This window comes from Denticeps clupeoides, chromosome 17 (genome assembly GCF_900700375.1).
Source record: "Denticeps clupeoides chromosome 17, fDenClu1.1, whole genome shotgun sequence".
Taxonomy (NCBI): Eukaryota; Metazoa; Chordata; class Actinopteri; order Clupeiformes; family Denticipitidae; genus Denticeps; species Denticeps clupeoides.
In genome coordinates this window covers 9,827,146-9,845,188 of record NC_041723.1, presented here as the reverse complement: position 1 = coordinate 9,845,188, position 18,043 = coordinate 9,827,146, and the positions used below count along the sequence as shown (strand labels likewise).

At 42.7% G+C, this 18,043-nt stretch overlaps 2 protein-coding genes across 7 annotated transcripts in view; one reads left to right on the top strand and one right to left on the bottom strand.

The window, feature by feature from the left end:
- LOC114766769 (DNA topoisomerase I, mitochondrial) overlaps window positions 1–6,078 on the bottom strand; it is a 29,911-nt gene extending 23,833 nt beyond the window's left edge. For 3 of the 6 annotated variants that reach the window (XR_003742860.1, XM_028957949.1, XM_028957953.1), the window contains exon 1: window positions 988–2,861. Coding sequence is in view for 5 of the 6 variants with exons in the window: in XM_028957949.1 (XP_028813782.1) it covers window positions 988–1,226 (239 nt within the window). In the remaining variant the exon portion in view is untranslated. Of the gene's footprint in view, window positions 1–987; window positions 2,862–6,006 lie in introns of those variants that run through there. The other 3 variants (XM_028957950.1, XM_028957951.1, XM_028957952.1) reach the window with 3 other exon arrangements.
- Window positions 2,292–12,987, top strand: mlycd (malonyl-CoA decarboxylase). The gene is made up of 5 exons (XM_028957954.1): window positions 2,292–2,855; window positions 6,029–6,141; window positions 6,547–6,703; window positions 7,936–8,088; window positions 12,128–12,987. The coding sequence occupies exons 1-5, from the start codon at window positions 2,337–2,339 to the stop codon at window positions 12,671–12,673; spliced, it is 1,488 nt and encodes a 495-aa protein (XP_028813787.1). The 5' UTR covers window positions 2,292–2,336; the 3' UTR covers window positions 12,674–12,987.
- The last annotated feature ends 5,056 nt before the right edge of the window (window positions 12,988–18,043 follow it).

Here is an 18,043-nt window from a genome sequence, read left to right as displayed (position 1 = left end):
GTCCAAAGGCTTCTATGAAAAGGACCTCATATTAATTTAGAGCAACTTAAATGTGAACCAGACCAGGATAATACGGCCTTAAAATTCACCAGAATGTAAAATACATGTAACTTTTTACATTTACAGCATTTACCAGACGCCCTTATCCAGAGCAACTTACAATCAGTAGTTACAGGGACAGTCACCCTGGAGCAACTCAGGATTAAGTGTCTTGATCAGGGACATAACGGTATTAAGTGGGATTTGAACCTGGGTCTTATGGTTCATAGGTGAGCGTGTTACTCACTAGGCTACTACCACCCATTTCAGGGGTAAGGCTGTACATGAAAAAAAACAAAAAACAATGCAGCAAGTGTAATTGTGTCAACACGGGATATACAGTACAGGCCAAAAGTTTGGACACACCTTCTCATTCAATGTCTTTATTTTCATGACCATTTACATTGTTAGATTCTCACTGAAGGCATCAAAACTATGAATGAACACATGTGGAGTTATGTACTTAACAAAAAAAGGTGAAATAACTGAAAACATGTTTTATATTCTAGTTTCTTTGCTCTGATTACTGCTTTGCACACTCTTGGCATTCTCTCGATGAGCTTCAAGAGGTCGTCACCTGAAATGCTTTTCCAACAGTCTTGAAGGAGTTCCCAGAGGTGTTTAGCACTTGTTGGCCCCTTTGCCTTCACTCTGCGGTCCAGCTCACCCCAAACCATCTGGATTGGATTCAGGTCCGGTGACTGTGGAGGCCAGGTCTCCACTTTTTGTTAAGCACATAACTAGTTCTGATGCCTTCAGTGAGAATCTACCAATGTAAATGGTCCAGAACACACATTGAATGAGAAAGTGTCCAAACTTTGGCCTGTACTGTATACTCATGGAACAGTCAGAAACAATTATTTATATGCATTTTATGTTCAGACTACATATATAAAAAAGTGAGTAAAGTAAGGCGGAGCAGAAATGAAATGAAGGTGAATCGCTCACCCTGGAGTCCCTCCACCGGAACCTGCCTCCCTCTTCTCCCTTTTCACTTGTTTCGTCTTCTTGTCTTTTTCCATTTCGCTAGCAACGTGCCGCCAAAAGAGAGCCCAGGCCACAGCGAACGAACCCTGCAGCCGTGTAAGAGCCGTGTGGAGTAAATGCCACTTCTTAACTCCAGTCCCCCGCTGAAGGCCACGCTGCGGTGACTTCAAACAAATGTTCACAGCGCCACATTCTTTCATCAACTCCGAAAACGCGCGTAAAATAGAAATGACCTCAAACGCGGTGGTCGCACGGGTTAAACTCTGCCAATTATCTGAAGTGCAATTAAAACTGATACGAACCAGTTAAAAGGTTATAAGCTCTGCTGCTGCTGCTGCTGATTTTCTCCTGGCGCTGGACCACGAAGAACTTTTCTCATCACACGCAGCCCCACCCCGGGCCTGCAGGGGCGCTGTCGGGCGGGCTTTACACGGATATATATTAACAACGCAAGCAATTAGTGGCGCGAGTTTGGAAATTGTAACACTTTATTTATAGAAATATATTTAGCTACATAAAACGGGCCAAGGAGGGTTTTCAAGTTTCATGCTTTGTTTGCAACACAGCAAAAATAAATGGATGCCACCGTTGCAGGAGATGGCTGAGTGGCGCAAGGGCTAAAAATGTGCAAACGTGAGAGAAACGATACCAATTGAGTAAAATTTCCGGGGGAAATGCCATCGACACTATTAAAAAAAGTGCAAAATTTGCATGCCACATTACATGCAGCAGCGAGGTTGCAATGTTTAGTTGGAGAAATGGCGCTAATTGGCGCGGAGCGGGAGGCCTCCTCCCTGATATTGACTTTTTGCAGGTTAGAAGTGTCTGCGACCGGCGCCCAATGGGCGCAAGATCAGCACGGGAGAGCATTTGTGCGGTCAGAAGTCGCAGAAGCATTTGCGTCTGATCCGAATGTGCAGCATTGAACGCCCCAAACGCCACGGGGCTTTCGCTGCGCATGGTTGGAAAGAACGTTGGACCCAGCACAACTAGGCGAAGAGAGTCCTCGTTTAACCCCCACCCGGGGATATTTATAGCAGATCAAACCTGGCAGGAGTCACGACGTCGCCGAAATTTAGCCGCTAACCACTGTGACAAAGGTCAAGTGGCACAAGAGCATATTATACCAGTAAATTGTGGTGATTTAAACGCCAGATTATGTGGCGCACGTGAAACAGGAGTGTTTTAACGTTGTTAATAAGTAAATAAAGAAGGCTGTCGGTAAATAAAGGGGACGCGGGCGCTTTAAGGTGACCCGGAAGTAAGTTCTCAGTTTCTTTCTGGCTAAAGATCGGGCTGCTGGGAGCGCGATGCCGCCCTTCCACCTAGTTAGGTCACTACGGTCTTGCGGGAGGGCCTGGCCGCCGCGACGCACCGCCGTTGCTCTCAAACCCCGGCGTTCCTGCGCATCTGCGGCCGCACACGGCATGGAGGATTTACTGCGGAGGACCGTGCCGCCCCTGCCCGCGTACGAGACCAGGGACAAGAGCCCCCCTCCCCCGGAGTCACACGGCGTGGAGTTCATGCGCTTCTACCGGGCCTTGGAGGGGGAGCAGAGGCCGCAGTTTCTGGAGCGGCTGGCGGCGGAGTACGGCGTGGACCACACCGGGGCGTGGAAGCTGTCGAGGAAGCTGCTGGACACGCAGACGAGGGACGTTGCCACCGTGCTGCAGGCGGAGGACCGGCTGCGGTACAGCCTGACCCCGCGGTACCGGCAGCTGCTCAGCCACATTAGCAGGGTGGAGGGCGGGGTGAAGTTTTTAGTGGACCTCCGCGCCGAAGTCATCGACATTTCGGCGTCCGGGGCCGGCGACAGCGCACACCTGAGGGTAAAGGCTGTGTGTTATTGTGTTGGTACGGTGGCCCGCGACGGTCAAACCTAACGACGGCGTGACAGCATCAGCTTTCAAAAAGTTGCAATAGTCGTTGCAGAATTGTATTGAATTAAAAATGAAAAACTGGGCAGAACGTATTTAAAGCACAATTGTAATAGCTATAGGGAAAAAAAACACACATTTAGATCGTTACACAAAACGAAACGCATTAGTTTGTGTGACATTTTATCCAGTACTCTGCAAATGTCTTGGTAAGAACAAAACCACAATTTTTCAATACTGCAAGCACTTTTGTTAAAATCCGAAAAAAGTAAACTACGGATTTATCTAAACAGTATTTTGTCATTCGTTAGAATTGGAAGGGACCAATTCCCAGCTCTTCTTAGCACATCTCTGAATAGTTTTTCTTAAATAAAATGTAATTATTGCTACTTTCACTTTTTAATAATTATTGTTTTTACTTTACGCTTTACGTTTTCTCTTTTTGAGCAATTTCAGAGAAAACCATTTAAATCTGTTTCCCCCACTGCCTAAAACCTTTGGCCAATACTGTACACCAATGTGCATGATATACACGTACAGAAGATTTGGTATTTTATCTTTTTTTTTTTCAAATTAGGAATTGCAGTACGTCGTTTGTGCTATAGCAATCCAGGGTCATGTTAATATGGGGATGTTTTTTTTTTTATTTTTTATTTGTCCAAGCAGAATGGCAAGGACCTTTTTTTAAAGGGACAGCCCAACAAAGATTGGCAGTGAGCTCAGCAAGCATCTCCTCTTGTCCCCAGTGTATGCCAGACTGGGTCACTGGGGTGAGAGAGGCTGTGTTTTGGGTGCAGATATTGCTTTAGTAAGAAAATTGATTGGTCATCAATTAAGCGATGCAGACTCAGCAGGATTCTCACTTCATTACTTCCCTAAGGTTATTATTTGGCCTCTTTATGGACTAGAAGGAGACATTTTATTCCTTTATTTTATTTTCCTTTTCTAGCATTTGGCTGCAATATCTAATGTCTTTTTTTCCTCTGAGAGAACCTGTTTTGGCCACCATTGGATACCCTCCAGACTTTGCATTTCATCTCATAGTACTCAAAAAATTGCTTCATTGAATTTGGTTTAAATGGATCGATTAAATTTCCTTGATATATTTCTGCAATATTTATGTCGTCAGGGAAGTTGGCAGGTTGCCTGATGGTCAAATTTTCTTTTAATGGCCATTTCTGCTGTCTAGGACACTCTGTGGTGAATAATAAATTATGAGTCGGATACATTCACTGATCTGACTTGACTCAGGTTGATTTTTAAATCCAGTAATTTTTATTTAAGATTTAATAAATGAGTGCATTTAATTTCATCAAATAAAAAGCAATAAAAAAATTATATAAATCTGGCAACACTGACTTAAAACATCAAAATTTTTGTATTTTGCATAATAGTGATAAGTCACTGTGTTGTGACCCTGAATTTCATGTGTATTTTGATACAGTCGCCATTTCTATTTTTCTTATAATATAGGTTTAAATATCACTCTTTTATTAAACTACCTGGAAGGTTAGTAGTTTATCTGCTTCAGATGATGGCGATTGAGTTCGACATTTAACTTTACCAAAAGTAGGATCCAAAGCTGGCATTTGTCTTTGCCTTGTTCCGTTCAGATAGTTGTACAGGGTTGCTTAAGATGAATTCCTGCAGCAAAGGCCTTCAACAGAACATTTTCAATCTCGATGGTTTTTGTTGAAAATGAAAGCCACTCTTCTTTACCTCTCCTTTCAGAGACCTCTCTCACGCTCATCAACATTGTTGATTCCACTGTCATTTCAGTGTTGCAGTGGAGGACGGCCGAGCCACCATTTCAAAGTGTTTGATCAGCCGCAAGGTCAATGAAATACTGATTCGTCCATGTGTCACAGTCTCAGACACGGGAGCTCCTTCCAAGCCAGGAGTGAAGTGGCAACCATGCTTTTATGTGCAGACACGCTGCATTATCTCAGAGAGCTTTAGCCAGAGCGATCATCCAAGTCCGAATTATTTATCCGACCCCTTGCCAGATCCTAACTATAGTTTATCTGTCATGAGTCAGTCATGGGTACCCATTCCCCTTCTTTTCAGCTTTACTTCCTTTTTTTTTTTTTTTTTAAACAGATTTGAAAGTCTAGCAGTTTTTCGAAAACTTTCTCTATCTCTTCCTTCTCTTTCTTCCTTTTCTTCCTCATTTTTTTTATTTTTTTTGGTCCTTCAGGCCTGTACAGAAATTCCAGCCACATGAGCAAGGGTGCAGAAAGTGTGTAAAGTGCAGAATTTTAAGCGCCGTCAGGTGCCTTCAAGTTAAGGATAAGAATCGCACTAATACTCAGCAATACATTTGCAGGATTAAAGTGGATTAATCCATTTCCGACAGCAGAAAAGTGAATTATTTTGTGAGGAGCGGCAAGGAAGGAAGGGGGGGGGGGTACCAAGCAGCAGTTAGGTGGCGGAATGGGAAGGATCTGCTTTTTGGGAGTGGGAGGCCGAAGGTGTGTGCTTACCCGCGGGATAAATTGGGCTGCACAACAGCAGCGGAAATCTGATCCAAGCGGCGAAGTACGATCAAGTGCAGCTATGCTGTAACCATGACGAGGATCTGCTGTACATATAGTGCTGTGTTTGGAAAAGTGTGCAGCTGGACGCTGCAGCACCGGGGTTGCCAAGCTCTAGCAGCTCTGACCGCTGCCTCCTTTCCATCTAGCTGTGCTAATTAAAACACCCGGCAGGCAAACACCCCTACACAGCCGAGCAGAGCACCAAAGCAATAAAGAGTTCAGAACGTCAGCTCAGGCCTGATTAGGCGTAAAGTACATTGACATTTTGTAATAACACAGACATTAAAATGCTTCTTTCACAATAATTGTATAATGTGGGTTCTGTTTCTTGTCTGCGCAAAAGTCTGATGCACCAATACAAACCAGTGAAAACAAACCCCAGTTCATCTAAGCTGCAAGCAAAAAAAATGAATTTACCTAAACAGTCTATTGTAAAATGTCCTTATTTTTTAGAAATAGTGACGTCATGTGTAAATTGAAAGAAACCGTTCTCCTATTGTTTTCTGAAAAGTAAATGCAGTATTGTTCTCCACCTGTAGAATTACTATTAGTTGTAGGAGGTTAACTGGATGTCTGCTGTTGCTTTAGGACCTGAATGGGACCTTGAAGAGCCTGCTGTCGGAGTGGTTCTCTGTGGGTCTTCTACAGCTGGAGAGGATCACCTGGCAGTCGCCATGTGAGATCCTACAGAAGATCAGCCAGTGAGAGCCTGAACGAGACCTTTACATTTACAGCATTTATCAGATGCCCTAGGGCATCTTACAGTCAGTAGTTACAGGGACAGTCCCTCTAGAGCAACTTGGGGTTAAGTGTCTTGCTCAGGGACACAATGGTAGTAAGTGGGTTTTGAACCTGGGTCTTCTGGTTCATAGGCGAGTGTGTTACCCACTAGGCTACCACACACACACACCTTCCTTGAAAGTTCTTGAAACTCTCTTTCTGCTTAATTACAAACTATCTTTTTCCTTCCAACTGAACATGAATTATTCAACAAATCTTTATTAGTGGTTCTGAAAAATGCTTAAGGAGGAAGCTTAAGGAAAACTTGTAAATCCCTGACACATCATGTATAATTTCTACATCAAACATAAATTGTTGTGCCGCAGGTATGAGGCGGTACACCCTGTGAGGAACTGGACGGACATTAAACGGCGGGTGGGTCCGTACCGCCGCTGCTACGCCTTCACGCATGCGTCCATGCCTGGAGAACCACTGGTGGTGCTGCACGTGGCCCTGACGGAGCACATCTCAGACAACATCCAGGTATGGGGACACACGTTGCACTGTAACCTGGATAAGTCAGAGTTGTGCATGTATTTATGTATAATGCTGACTGGACGTGAGGTGTGTATTCTCAGGGACTGGGCTTGTGAAATAGCATCTCGCGCATTGCAGGTGCTGAGCAGGTGAATGCAGGGGTGTTATCTGCTATAGATGTTGACATTGGGGAAAAAAAAAGTCTTTGAATATTTTCTTACAAGTGTAATGTACTTAATACATTGACATGAATGGACTTTTAACTGTGTTTGCAATACTCAACACTTGCATGAACCCTATAGCTTTTGACACTTGGTTTCATCCCTTGACAGAACCAAACCTTCTGAAACGTACAGCCACTTGCTTTAATATATACAACAATATATACACGTGTGTGTGTGTGTGTCAAACTGAGGTCTTATATAGTCCAAGAAAGAATAAATATATAGAAGTGGCAGGATTAAAATAATTAAAGAGGTTAGAAAAACCCTCAGGACAGTTAGTTTCTTTGTCTTTGGAGGATGCATTTGCAGACCGGATGTGAGGTAAGCTGCCCAACAAGGCTGTCCCAATTTGGAAGGTCCTTCAAACATGGCCCAGAAAATGTCCTCCTTTTCCTGGGCTGAGGTCCATTAAATCCTTTGCGCTCCAACTCATTCCGTATTTATTCCATATTCAACCACAGTTGAGCAAGACACTTAACCCTGAGTTGCTCCAGGGGGACTGTCCCTGTAACTAGTGATTTTAAGCCGCTCTGGATAAGGGCGTCTGCTAAATAGAAAACTTCATACCACATAACCGGAGTTAGTTCTTCATCTTCTTAGGTGTGACTGAGTTGGGGGCTTTGGGCTACATAAACTCAGTATTACACAGAGGTGCACAGTGGAATAACAGGACAATCCACTGGTTAACATACTTACTTCTGAAAATACCTCCGCAATACACAGATGTCTTTGACGCCATGTTATACAATCACATTATTTGTAGTTGTTATTGAGCATTTTAGTGGTAATAGCCTGGTGGATAACACACTCTCCTATGAACAAGACAACCACAAAAACCCCACTTAATGCCATGAAAGACACTTAACCCTGAGTGTCTCCAGCGGGAATGTCCCTATAACTAAAGATTTTAAGATGCTCTGGATATGCCTAAAATGTACATTTTTAGAATACCTCTATTGTGTGTGCAGGTGAAATGCACCATTCTCACATTTCCTCACTGGCCTTCATTTTCAGAGTATTGTGAGGGAGTTCGCCACTCTGGATTCACAAGAAGATGTAAATAAGATCAACGCAGCCATTTTCTACTCTATCTCCTCCACCCAGGCTGGCCTGCAGGGGGTGGACCTGGGCAACTACCTTATCAAGAGGGTGGTGCGCGAACTGCAGGTGAGTTTGACGCAGAGTGGAATCGGAGCGGTGGGTGACGTTTTGGGGAAAATGATTTGCCCTCAGGCCAGGCTGCCCGTCGAATATTTTGCGGTACGATCTTACCGCTTCAGGCACAGCTGAAAAGCACTGGATGTGGGAGACCTTCGGTGGTCGGTGTGGTTTTTTTGAAAAGGGGTCAACATAGGTCTTGAGGTCTCTGCCAATGCTGTTGTTTGGTGCCAACGTGTTGCTGAGTCTGACATCTTTCAGCAGCCTTGATTTCATGGAACCGTCCCACTAGGCTTTCTGTAGACAGCGGTGTGTAGAGCTGCTTCCTTTCCTGTCAGTCTGTAAACACAAGATAGAATAGAGGTATCCACAGGACAGTGGAATTGATTTATCAGGGTTTTTCAGACAGTGCTGCTCAAAGGTTCTGACCGGTCAACAGCTTTCATTCTGAGCCTTAACAGTGTCTGTTGAGCTTCTCCTTTACTTTGCAAGTTTAATTCAAGTGTAGTGCCACTGTGCATGCATGCCATAGCAGGAACAGACGCTGAACTGTTCAGAATGTGGCAATTGTTCCGATTTCACAAATTATGATTTTCACAAATAATTCACAAGTTCCTGCTGTGGCATTCATGTGTAGTGTCACTACAATTAAGCTTTTTATGTTGTGCATTGTGGTGACCTAGCGGGTAAGGAAGAGGCCCCATAATCAGAAGGTTGCCGGTTCGATTCCCAAGCCGCCAAGGTGCCACTGAGCAAAGTATCATCCCCATATTTTGTAATAGTGGAAAAAAATGGCATAATTTCTTATTCTTGTATATATGCATGCCAGTGAGTGTATCCCAGCCCCGCTATAGAAATTATGATCTTTTTAATCTAATAACATGGTATGAGCCTGTGACATTGAATGCAATATTGTGTGACCTTAAGTCAATATAGTGAACAAAAAAGAAAAATATGGAAGAATATAATTCAATAAGAGTGGGTGGACTTGAGTCAAGGTAGACATTCCTGTGCACCGCTAGCTCAGCATTCTGCTGGTCGTGGAATACTCATCTGCATGTGTTGTCACACCGATTTCCTAGCAGCAGAGCAGAGTCTTTGTGTCCCGAAGCACCTCGGGTTTGTACAGGCGGACTGTTGATGTAGTGGAATAGCGGACTGATGCAAGGACTGATGTCCTCCCCCACCCTGACGGGGAGATCGAAAAGGAGAAATAATGAAATTTCAGCTGTCACCCGCAATATCATTGAGAGGGAGGGTAAAACCATCCAGTGTCAGGGTGCTATGCTTCCTCTTATTAAATGAATTCCAAATGAAATGAGAGGGGTGGGGGGAAAACAAGGACCCCTCATTTTTATGGATTTAGAGGACTCCTTCCCTCATGGACATGCTGATAAACAGGGGTGGCATAGATGTTTGTGTAATGGAGGTTGGCCCATGTTAAGAGCCCTCCCTGGAGATGAGGGCCACTCTAAAAGAGCTCTTACATTTATGATGGATCTATTACTGCTTTAAGAGCATTGATTCAGCTGGGAATTGAGTTGGACATGACTGCGTGCATGTAAGCAGGGTCTACTTTTTAATAAGAACAGCATATAGCTTCCTGCTGCTTGTCTTATAGTTGGGAGGCTGTTTTTCATTATAGGTTTCTCTAGATCGAGATTCTACTAAACACCCAAAGCTAAATTGGTGTCAGCATGACTCACACTCGGGGAACCACTTGAAGCTCTACACATTTGAAAACTATAAGAGAAAAAAAACCATAATAAACAGCTTTTTCTGGTCACAGATTTTCTGGGCTCTGTTATTATAGGCACAGGCATTCAGAAGTTGTCTAGAGGTTGTTCAGAAATGAAAAATGCAGACCTAGACAGATTTTATTTATTTGGTGGTAATGGCATTGAATAAACTTCATGGAACAGGTCTCCACTTTGCTGACGTTGGACAAGAAGGCCAGGCTTGTTGTAGTTCATTCAACTTTGTTTGATCGGCTTGAGCTCAGGGGTCAGTGATCCCTGTACATTTACATTTACAGCATTTATTAGATGCCTTTATCCAGAGCGACTTACAATCAGTAGTTACAGGGGACAGTCCCCCAGGAGCAACTTAGGGTTAAGTGTCTTGCTCAGGGACACAATTGTACTAAGCGGGATTTGAACCTGGGTCTTCTGGTTCATAGGTGAGTGTGTTTCCCACTAGGCTACTACCACCCAGCATATCCAGCAATGATGAAATCTCATGAGCAAATTTATTTTACTGCGTCCTACGAAAGTACAGCGCTGGAGGTCACTGAGATCTTCAGAAGAACTGAATTTATGTATACAAATCTGCAAATTAAAGCAAACTGCTTTTGAAAATGCTTCTTAAATAACATTGGCAATTGATCGTTGGGTATGTAGTCATCCTGGAAGACACTACTTCATTAAGCATTGAAATATTTTTATTGATTTGCTGTGACATCAGGATCATTCAGGTTATTTCTTTAAATGTCTGTAAATTTACCCAGTGGTTATACTAACAGTGATCAGACCAGAACCCAAACCCTCTCAGGTGGTTTCCTCCGGAGTGCAGAGGTGTGATGAAACAGGAGAAAAGAGTGAGCGGGCAAAGCAGGCGGACTGCTGAGATGAGTCCTTGTTTGATGGAACGGCCAGAGGGAGCTTGGGAGGTGGTGAAGGTGACTCACGCTGCCACCGAGGGACCAGTCCAGTGATGGATGGATAAAAGTAGATAGAAAAAAGGTCATGGTGTGATTTAAGAGGAACGAAGGAGGGTCCAGTTGTCTTTCGGTATTACACTCAGGGGGATTTTTTTTTTTTCTCACTCCCTCTCCTTGCCTCTCACTTTCCAATCGCTGCACCTCAAACCTGCTGACCGAGGTTCTGCCATAAATTGATCTAATGAATGAGAAATGACCTCCTGACATGCCCTGGATGACTGAACACCAGAGAGGGTGAGTGAGCACAAGTTTGAGGAATGAAAGGCAGGCTTCATCCTCAGTCATCCTCTGGGCCCAGCCTGACATGTCTGGTTTGTTCAGGAAGGAGGAGAGTTTTACTCTGGTGCTTGTCTGGTGTCAGTTCCTCACAAGGACCAAAGGATGCAGAGAGAGAGAAAGAGGAAGGAATATTAGCGTGGTGGATAGAGAACTCATCCATCTCTATCAATTCTAGTGCTGTGAGTTTTCTGGGTTTTCCCTTTTCTCTCCAGTGAGCACTGAGACTCAAGGGCTCAGGTCACTGATGAGAACTCAGCCCCTTCTCTACCTTCTGTGCATAGGGAAACTGTGTATATTGATAGAAGAAGCAGCTGCATAACCCCTATTGACCCGAAGACTCTCGGCGGGGGAACAGAATAACTCCTCTACTCTGCAGTAGAGCATTTTACAGTAAACCAAAATTTCCCACACAAGGGCCTGGTTGCTTCACTGCGCTTGGTTGTAGTGACCATATGACCTTGAAGTGCATTAACAGTCTGTGTTATCCCAGTGTGTGATGATGCTTCCTGCCCAAACAGGAAGAATCTTGTGTTGTAATAGTTGGCCTGAACACCTTTTAGCTTTGAGTGTGGGATGCATTGACCCATGCATTGACTTGGCACTGTTTTCGATAAACGTATCCGATGTCAGAGTTGTATTCACCCAGATTTTGTGTTTTGGATTGGAGATCTGATCCACTGTGTAAGGTCTTCTCCAGTACATCTCAAAGATCCTCAATGGGCTTAACATCAGGACTCGTGTTTGGTGGTATTATGCTCTGTGAACCATTCTTTTACAGTTTAAGCCTGAATGAATCCTGGCATTGTGCTCCCCACTACCTATCTAGGTCTTTAAAAAAGAAACTAGAGACTTTAGACATCCATTCTACAAGCATGGGATGTCCTCTAACATGGTTATTCAAAGTATGAGAAGGTATTTATTGCATCAGTCAGGAGTAAACATGTTGCTTTTAATGTGATCCGTGATTTAGAAATTTAAAGGGTTTTGCGTTAGAGTGAATTTCAGACTTTTGCATTTAAATGTTTCTCATTCTGTCTCTGTTTCCTTCAGAGTGAGTTCCCCCACATGTCTCAGTTCTCCAGTTTGTCTCCCATCCCTGGCTTTGCTGTGTGGTTGCAAGGCATGCTGGGACAGACTCAGAAGGAAGGGTCTGCAAGTGAGCTTCTGTCTGAGAAAGAGTGGCGGGAGGTGGAGGAGGTGACCGGTGCTGTCCCAGGTGGAGCTGCTCTGGATGCCCTGAGGAGGCTGCTGGCATCGGGGGAGTGGGTGCGGTCGGAGCAGCTGGCACAAGTCCTGGAGCCGGCACTGATGCGGTTGTGCGCCTGGTACCTGTACGGGGAGAAGAGGCGTGGCTACGCCCTGAACCCCGTTGCCAACTTCCATCTGCAGAATGGCGCCACCATGTGGAGGCTGAATTGGCATGCGGACACCAGCCCTCGTGGGGTCACCAATTCTTGTGGCATCATGGTCAACTATCGCTATTTCCTTGGGGACACTGCAGCGAACAGCGCAGCCTACCTGCAGAACAAGGTCATCACGGCCTCAGAGCAGATCTTGGGACTAGTGGCACAGTTTCAACAGAATAGCAAACTCTGAGATTTGACCTGTGTCCACAATCACCAACTGCATAACACTACTGCTTACCTGTCATTGTCAGGTACCACACAAAAGCCCACATAAAGAAATTAGAGCTGCCACACTCTCAATATTGCAGCATACTGTGACAGCCCAGAACTGATGTCCCACTTAAAACACTTGATTGGGAAATACAAAAAATGAACATTTTCCCAAAGCAGATTATTTCATTACTAATAGTACCATTGCTATCCATTCAAGTTTGTTTGTTAGCATGTCCCATAATCTTCTTCTGCAATGTACTCGCACAATAAATTATTTCTTCTTTATCAGGATATGTATTATTCTATAAATGTTTGTGTGTTTTAAGAACAATGCTGAAGGAAAAATATGGCCCACACCTGCCAGTTAATTTTTCATAACTCCAGAGCTACCCTTACCTGTCTCGAACACTGACCCACTGGCTAAATATTGGAATCGGAACGAAAGTGCAATAATAGCATTTGGGAAAAGTCAAGTGAAACAAGGTGAGTTGTTTTATCAGTTTCGGGGACTAGATGAAGTGTGTGACATTTGCAGTAGAGTTTCAAAAGATCTGATTTGCCCAAGCAAGCCCTTAAATCCCAAAGTCATGCAAGAGTAAAGTTAAGATTTGTGCTCTATTGTTGTGTAAAATACACTATATAAATGCAAGCTGACTGTGAAATTGCATTTTTGCTGTCAAAGGAGACCCTTTTTCTCTGCCCTGTTCCCCATGAAACTTTGTCCTGGAAAGTAATGAAGTGAGAAAGTTTTAATAAATTGATGAATCTATGAGGTCCACTTGAGTGCTGCGGGGTGCGAGATGTGAGTAATGCTTAAGAGATGTCCTTGAGACGGACCAATGCTACAGGACATGTTTGTGAAGATCAGAAGGAAGTAGTGGATTAAGTAACCACTGAAGTCTGCCTCAGCAATTTAAAAGTAGGCCTTCAGAAGGAGGACAACAGAAGAGGTTACATTTGTTTCTTCTGAAAAGTATTTCACTAATATTAAAACATTCTAGGGAAAGAAAATTGTAATGCCTTTGCCAAATGAAACTGATTGATGAGCTGCAATTAGCACTTGCCTAACTATATTTGGGCAGAGCACATGACCCTGTTATCCAACATCTGGTACATTTCAGTTACAAATGTCCATTGGAGCCCTGGCCATGGCTTAATCCTGTTTTTGTGAGACAGACTTCTCAACGTAAAATGGACACATGGGGACGTCCTCTGGTGTGTCTAGTACAGCTCTCCTCTACCTGAGTGCTTTAACCTTTAGTCATATTTTACACATTTTAATATACTACTGTAGTAGTACAGGGCAGTGATGACCTAGCCGGTAAGGAAACGGACTGTTTGCATTTGGAAGCGTCAAGGTTCCACTGAGCAAAGTACCCTCACCAAACACTGCCCCTCGGGCACCTGTCATGGCTGCCCACTGCTCACCAAGGGAGATGGTTGTAGGGTGGTAGTAGCCTAGTGGGTAACACACTCACCTATGAACCAGAGGACCCAGGTTCAAATCCCGCTTACTACCATTGTGTCCCTGAGCAAGACACTTAACCCTAAGTTGCTCCAGGGGGGACTGTCCCTGTAATTACTGATTTGTAAGTTGCTCTGGATAAGGGCGTCTGATAAATGCTGTAAATGTAAATGGTTAAAGACACATTTCACTGTGTCACCATGTGCTGTGGTGCAATATTTCACAATGACACTACACGTTCACCATCCTATACAATTTTCTTTTACTGTACATGGCTGGGATTTGTCTTTTGCAGTTTTATATATGTCATTTTTTTACGTAAAATGTTAGCTTGGAAGTGCAAACACTGTTCATTGCATCTTGTATGTTTATTTCCACTGATATACAAGCCACATCACCTGGTTTAACGGAATCCAATGGGGAATTCCTTCATCACCTCTTTTATGCATTTACCAAAGCTGTCACTCCTGACTCTGGAGACCTTCAAACACATCTTACTTCAGATGTGCTCCATGTGAATCAAGACAGACACCTGTTTTCAGCCTGTACCAGTAAAATATGTGTGCCCAGTCTTCTATGATGTTCAGTCAAGAAGGAAGACGGAAGAATAAAATCATTTCACTAATTAAATAAAAATGAGTCCTGACACATGTAATCAGGACTCGTAAGCAGGATAGATGTTTAAAACTATTATGCTTTTAGATTTACCTTCATTCATATACAGACCTGCGGGGCGCACAGAGGCTCCTCACAACCTTTTAATCAGCAAGATGAAGGCTGCTTGCCAAATGCACATTAACATTTAAGGGCTCATTTGTTAATGATATTATTGGGGGAGTTTTACACCCCCTTGAATGGTGTTGAATCTGCTATTACAGTTAAGTCAAGCACATGCTGTATATTACTATTACTATCTTAAAACAGGTTGGTTCCATCAGCGCGTCAGTCATTAATTCATTAACATGACCTGACATATGGCTGTGGAGTCACAAGAACATAATGTCAATAATATCAGCACATAATTCCTACCCTCAAAAGCATAACGTATAACAATGTATTAATAATCAGACATGATTATTAATACAGACATTGTGCTGATTGGTAAAATCAAAAATTGTCTCAGAAACATAAGATACCCACTGTTGTAGTAATTTTTATTACAGACTGTCTGCTGTATGCAGCATCCTCTAATAACCTATTATTCATTTTTATGAACAAGTTCTAGAGAACCACATACCTGTAAATGCATTTTACTATATTTATATATTTGATGTTAAGAAATCAAATAGATAATGATATTTTCTATTTGCAGTGTTTCTTAAGCAAACATGATGGCCTATATTATTTATTATTAGAATGATCCTACTGCTATTGTAACCATTTTAAAAGGCCCGATTAAGGGGCTCTCTGGTCTTAATGCTTTAGTAACTCATCTCAGCTCAGAATAAATATCACTGATCCGAAAACTGTCAATTAAAATAAATGATTTTTGCCTTTTAAGGAGAGAAATTGTTTTTAATATAAAAATGGATTAATCCTTCTTAATAACTGGAATTATTCTGCTGGTGTGAGAGGGAAGGGGAAGGAGGGGAATAAAGATTATTTTAAATGCAATAAATCTGCATTATAAGCCAGAATGAAATTACATATTAAAATGTGAATTGACACGGGCATGAGGGAAAGATGAATAGAGGCTCTTCTTAAAATGCATTACAATTCCTGATACACTCCTTTACAATACTAGCTGCAATTTACCTGCCAGAGCAATTTTCATTCAACTTTTTTTGTGTGTTACATGAACAAACGAAAGTAATTTAACTTTGTAACAGAGCACAAACCATGTTGGATCCAATAACGTTATTATTACAGTGAGTAAAATAGGATTACAGATTATCTACATATTTAATTCTGTATTATAAAGGTTGTGTTGCAGCAGCAGTAAACATTCACATGTGTTAATAGCAGTTACTGCAGCTTGCATTATAATGAATTTGTCCTAATTGTGTTACCGGTCACAACACAGTCATCACGGAGGCAATCAGTAGAAGCGGCAGTTCTGATTGTCCTACGAAATGCACAAGTAGGCTAAAGTATGCTTGTCTCCTGCTGCAGTCCCTCATTAAACAAACACCTTAAAAAGGTGCATTCAAGGGAAGCTGACTGGACTGACCACCTAATTAGTGAGAGCCTTTGAGATGGAAACACAATTGTGTTTATCCCAGTGGAGGGGATAACTGCAATGCTATTTGGAGATACACAGAGCGAAATCACACGGAAATGCATTTTGCAGCCTGATTGTTTAATTATAATTCGAATCCATATGGTTTATTCTGGGGAGCGTGTACAATGTTGCTGTTGTTTTAATTTGGTGTGGTGCAGGGTTCTTTCTCTCTAATGGCCTAAATCCATCAAACCTCTGGAGGCCTGGTCTGTACCAGCACAATAATTAAGCCATAGAGGTAAAATTTCTGCTTCCTGCAAACACACACACATACTTGTTTTTAGACTGAGGTCCCAGGATAATAAATAAATATTTTACCACTAAAGACCACACATTTATTGAAATGTTATATTTTTCGGCATTTGTGAAAACCTTTACAAAAGTAATTTTGTTCAAGTCACCTTTTTAAAGCCTGGTCTGAAATTCAGCTATAATCTTAAAGTGTGCATTAATAAACAAAAAAATACGCTGCTGAAATATGCGCTGTACAAGTTGCAGTCCACAAAATGTTTTGGGGTATTTCATGCAGTAAAGTCAATGTTGCACCATCACCGAAACCAGCCTGACGGCACAACGTAGAGATTGAATGTACATGAAGGAATGAGAAAAAGTGTGGTTCCATGTCACATGGAGATCGTGACTGACTATCTGGATGGACTGTGGTTGCTCTGAAACACTGATTTGTGGCTAAATGAGGTTGGATTATTCCCCATCCACTGCAGCTGCCTTCTGAGCGCAGGTCAGGTGTCATCACTCATGCTCATCTGCATAAGCTAATGGTGGCAAATGCTCTGTTAATTTATTCATCTCAGAGCTGATTAAGGTGAGCCAGTGCTCGTGATGAGACCGCATGCAGATCCGGACTTCCGTTATGTCTCTCTCGCTCTGAAAATGTGTGAAGGATGATGGTGCAAATTAAATGTTGAATTCATCAGAAATGTAGTCAAGGGTGGTCTCCCTAAATGAGACGAACACAGTAAAGGTATACAATGAGTGTAAAACTAATTAAGCATACACAACCAAGTGCCAGGCTTGACATACAGTGCACCCACCTTAAACTGTAGACCTTTCACCTGCTATGGACTGTCAGTCACCACCACCTACATGTTCATCAGTAATAATCAAAGGACCACTACTGATCATGTGTTTAATGGTACATTGTCAACACACGAGTGACAGTGTCCACACAAGGCTTCTCACGACGGTTCTTCACCATCCTATAGTCTATACAGCTGTTAATTTTTAATAAAAGGACAGGCAAATGTAGATAAAAATGTATTAAAGGTTATCAGAGGCAGTTATAAAGTAATCTATGACTTTAAGAACAATTAAACATGTGTCTTGCTTTGTATCTGTTGGCTTTTGTCAAAAAAGCATAAGTGTGTTGCTGCCTCTAGTGGAAACAAACTAAATTGCATGAAAAAGAAAACCAAACCGATGTGACCAAATTAAAAATGGTTCAATTTAAGACTACATTGCGTGAGTCCTGCACCCCAGATTTATAGTAGCCTATTTGCCACAAGTGCTATGGAAATGTTGCCTCTTGGCACTCAGGGCAAGGGCTTATCCATCAACTCTGAGGTGAAATTGAGTTGCTCCAATGCGAACCCTGCATCGTGTTCGGCTGCCACTCTATGGTAATAACTTTCATAGGGACACAA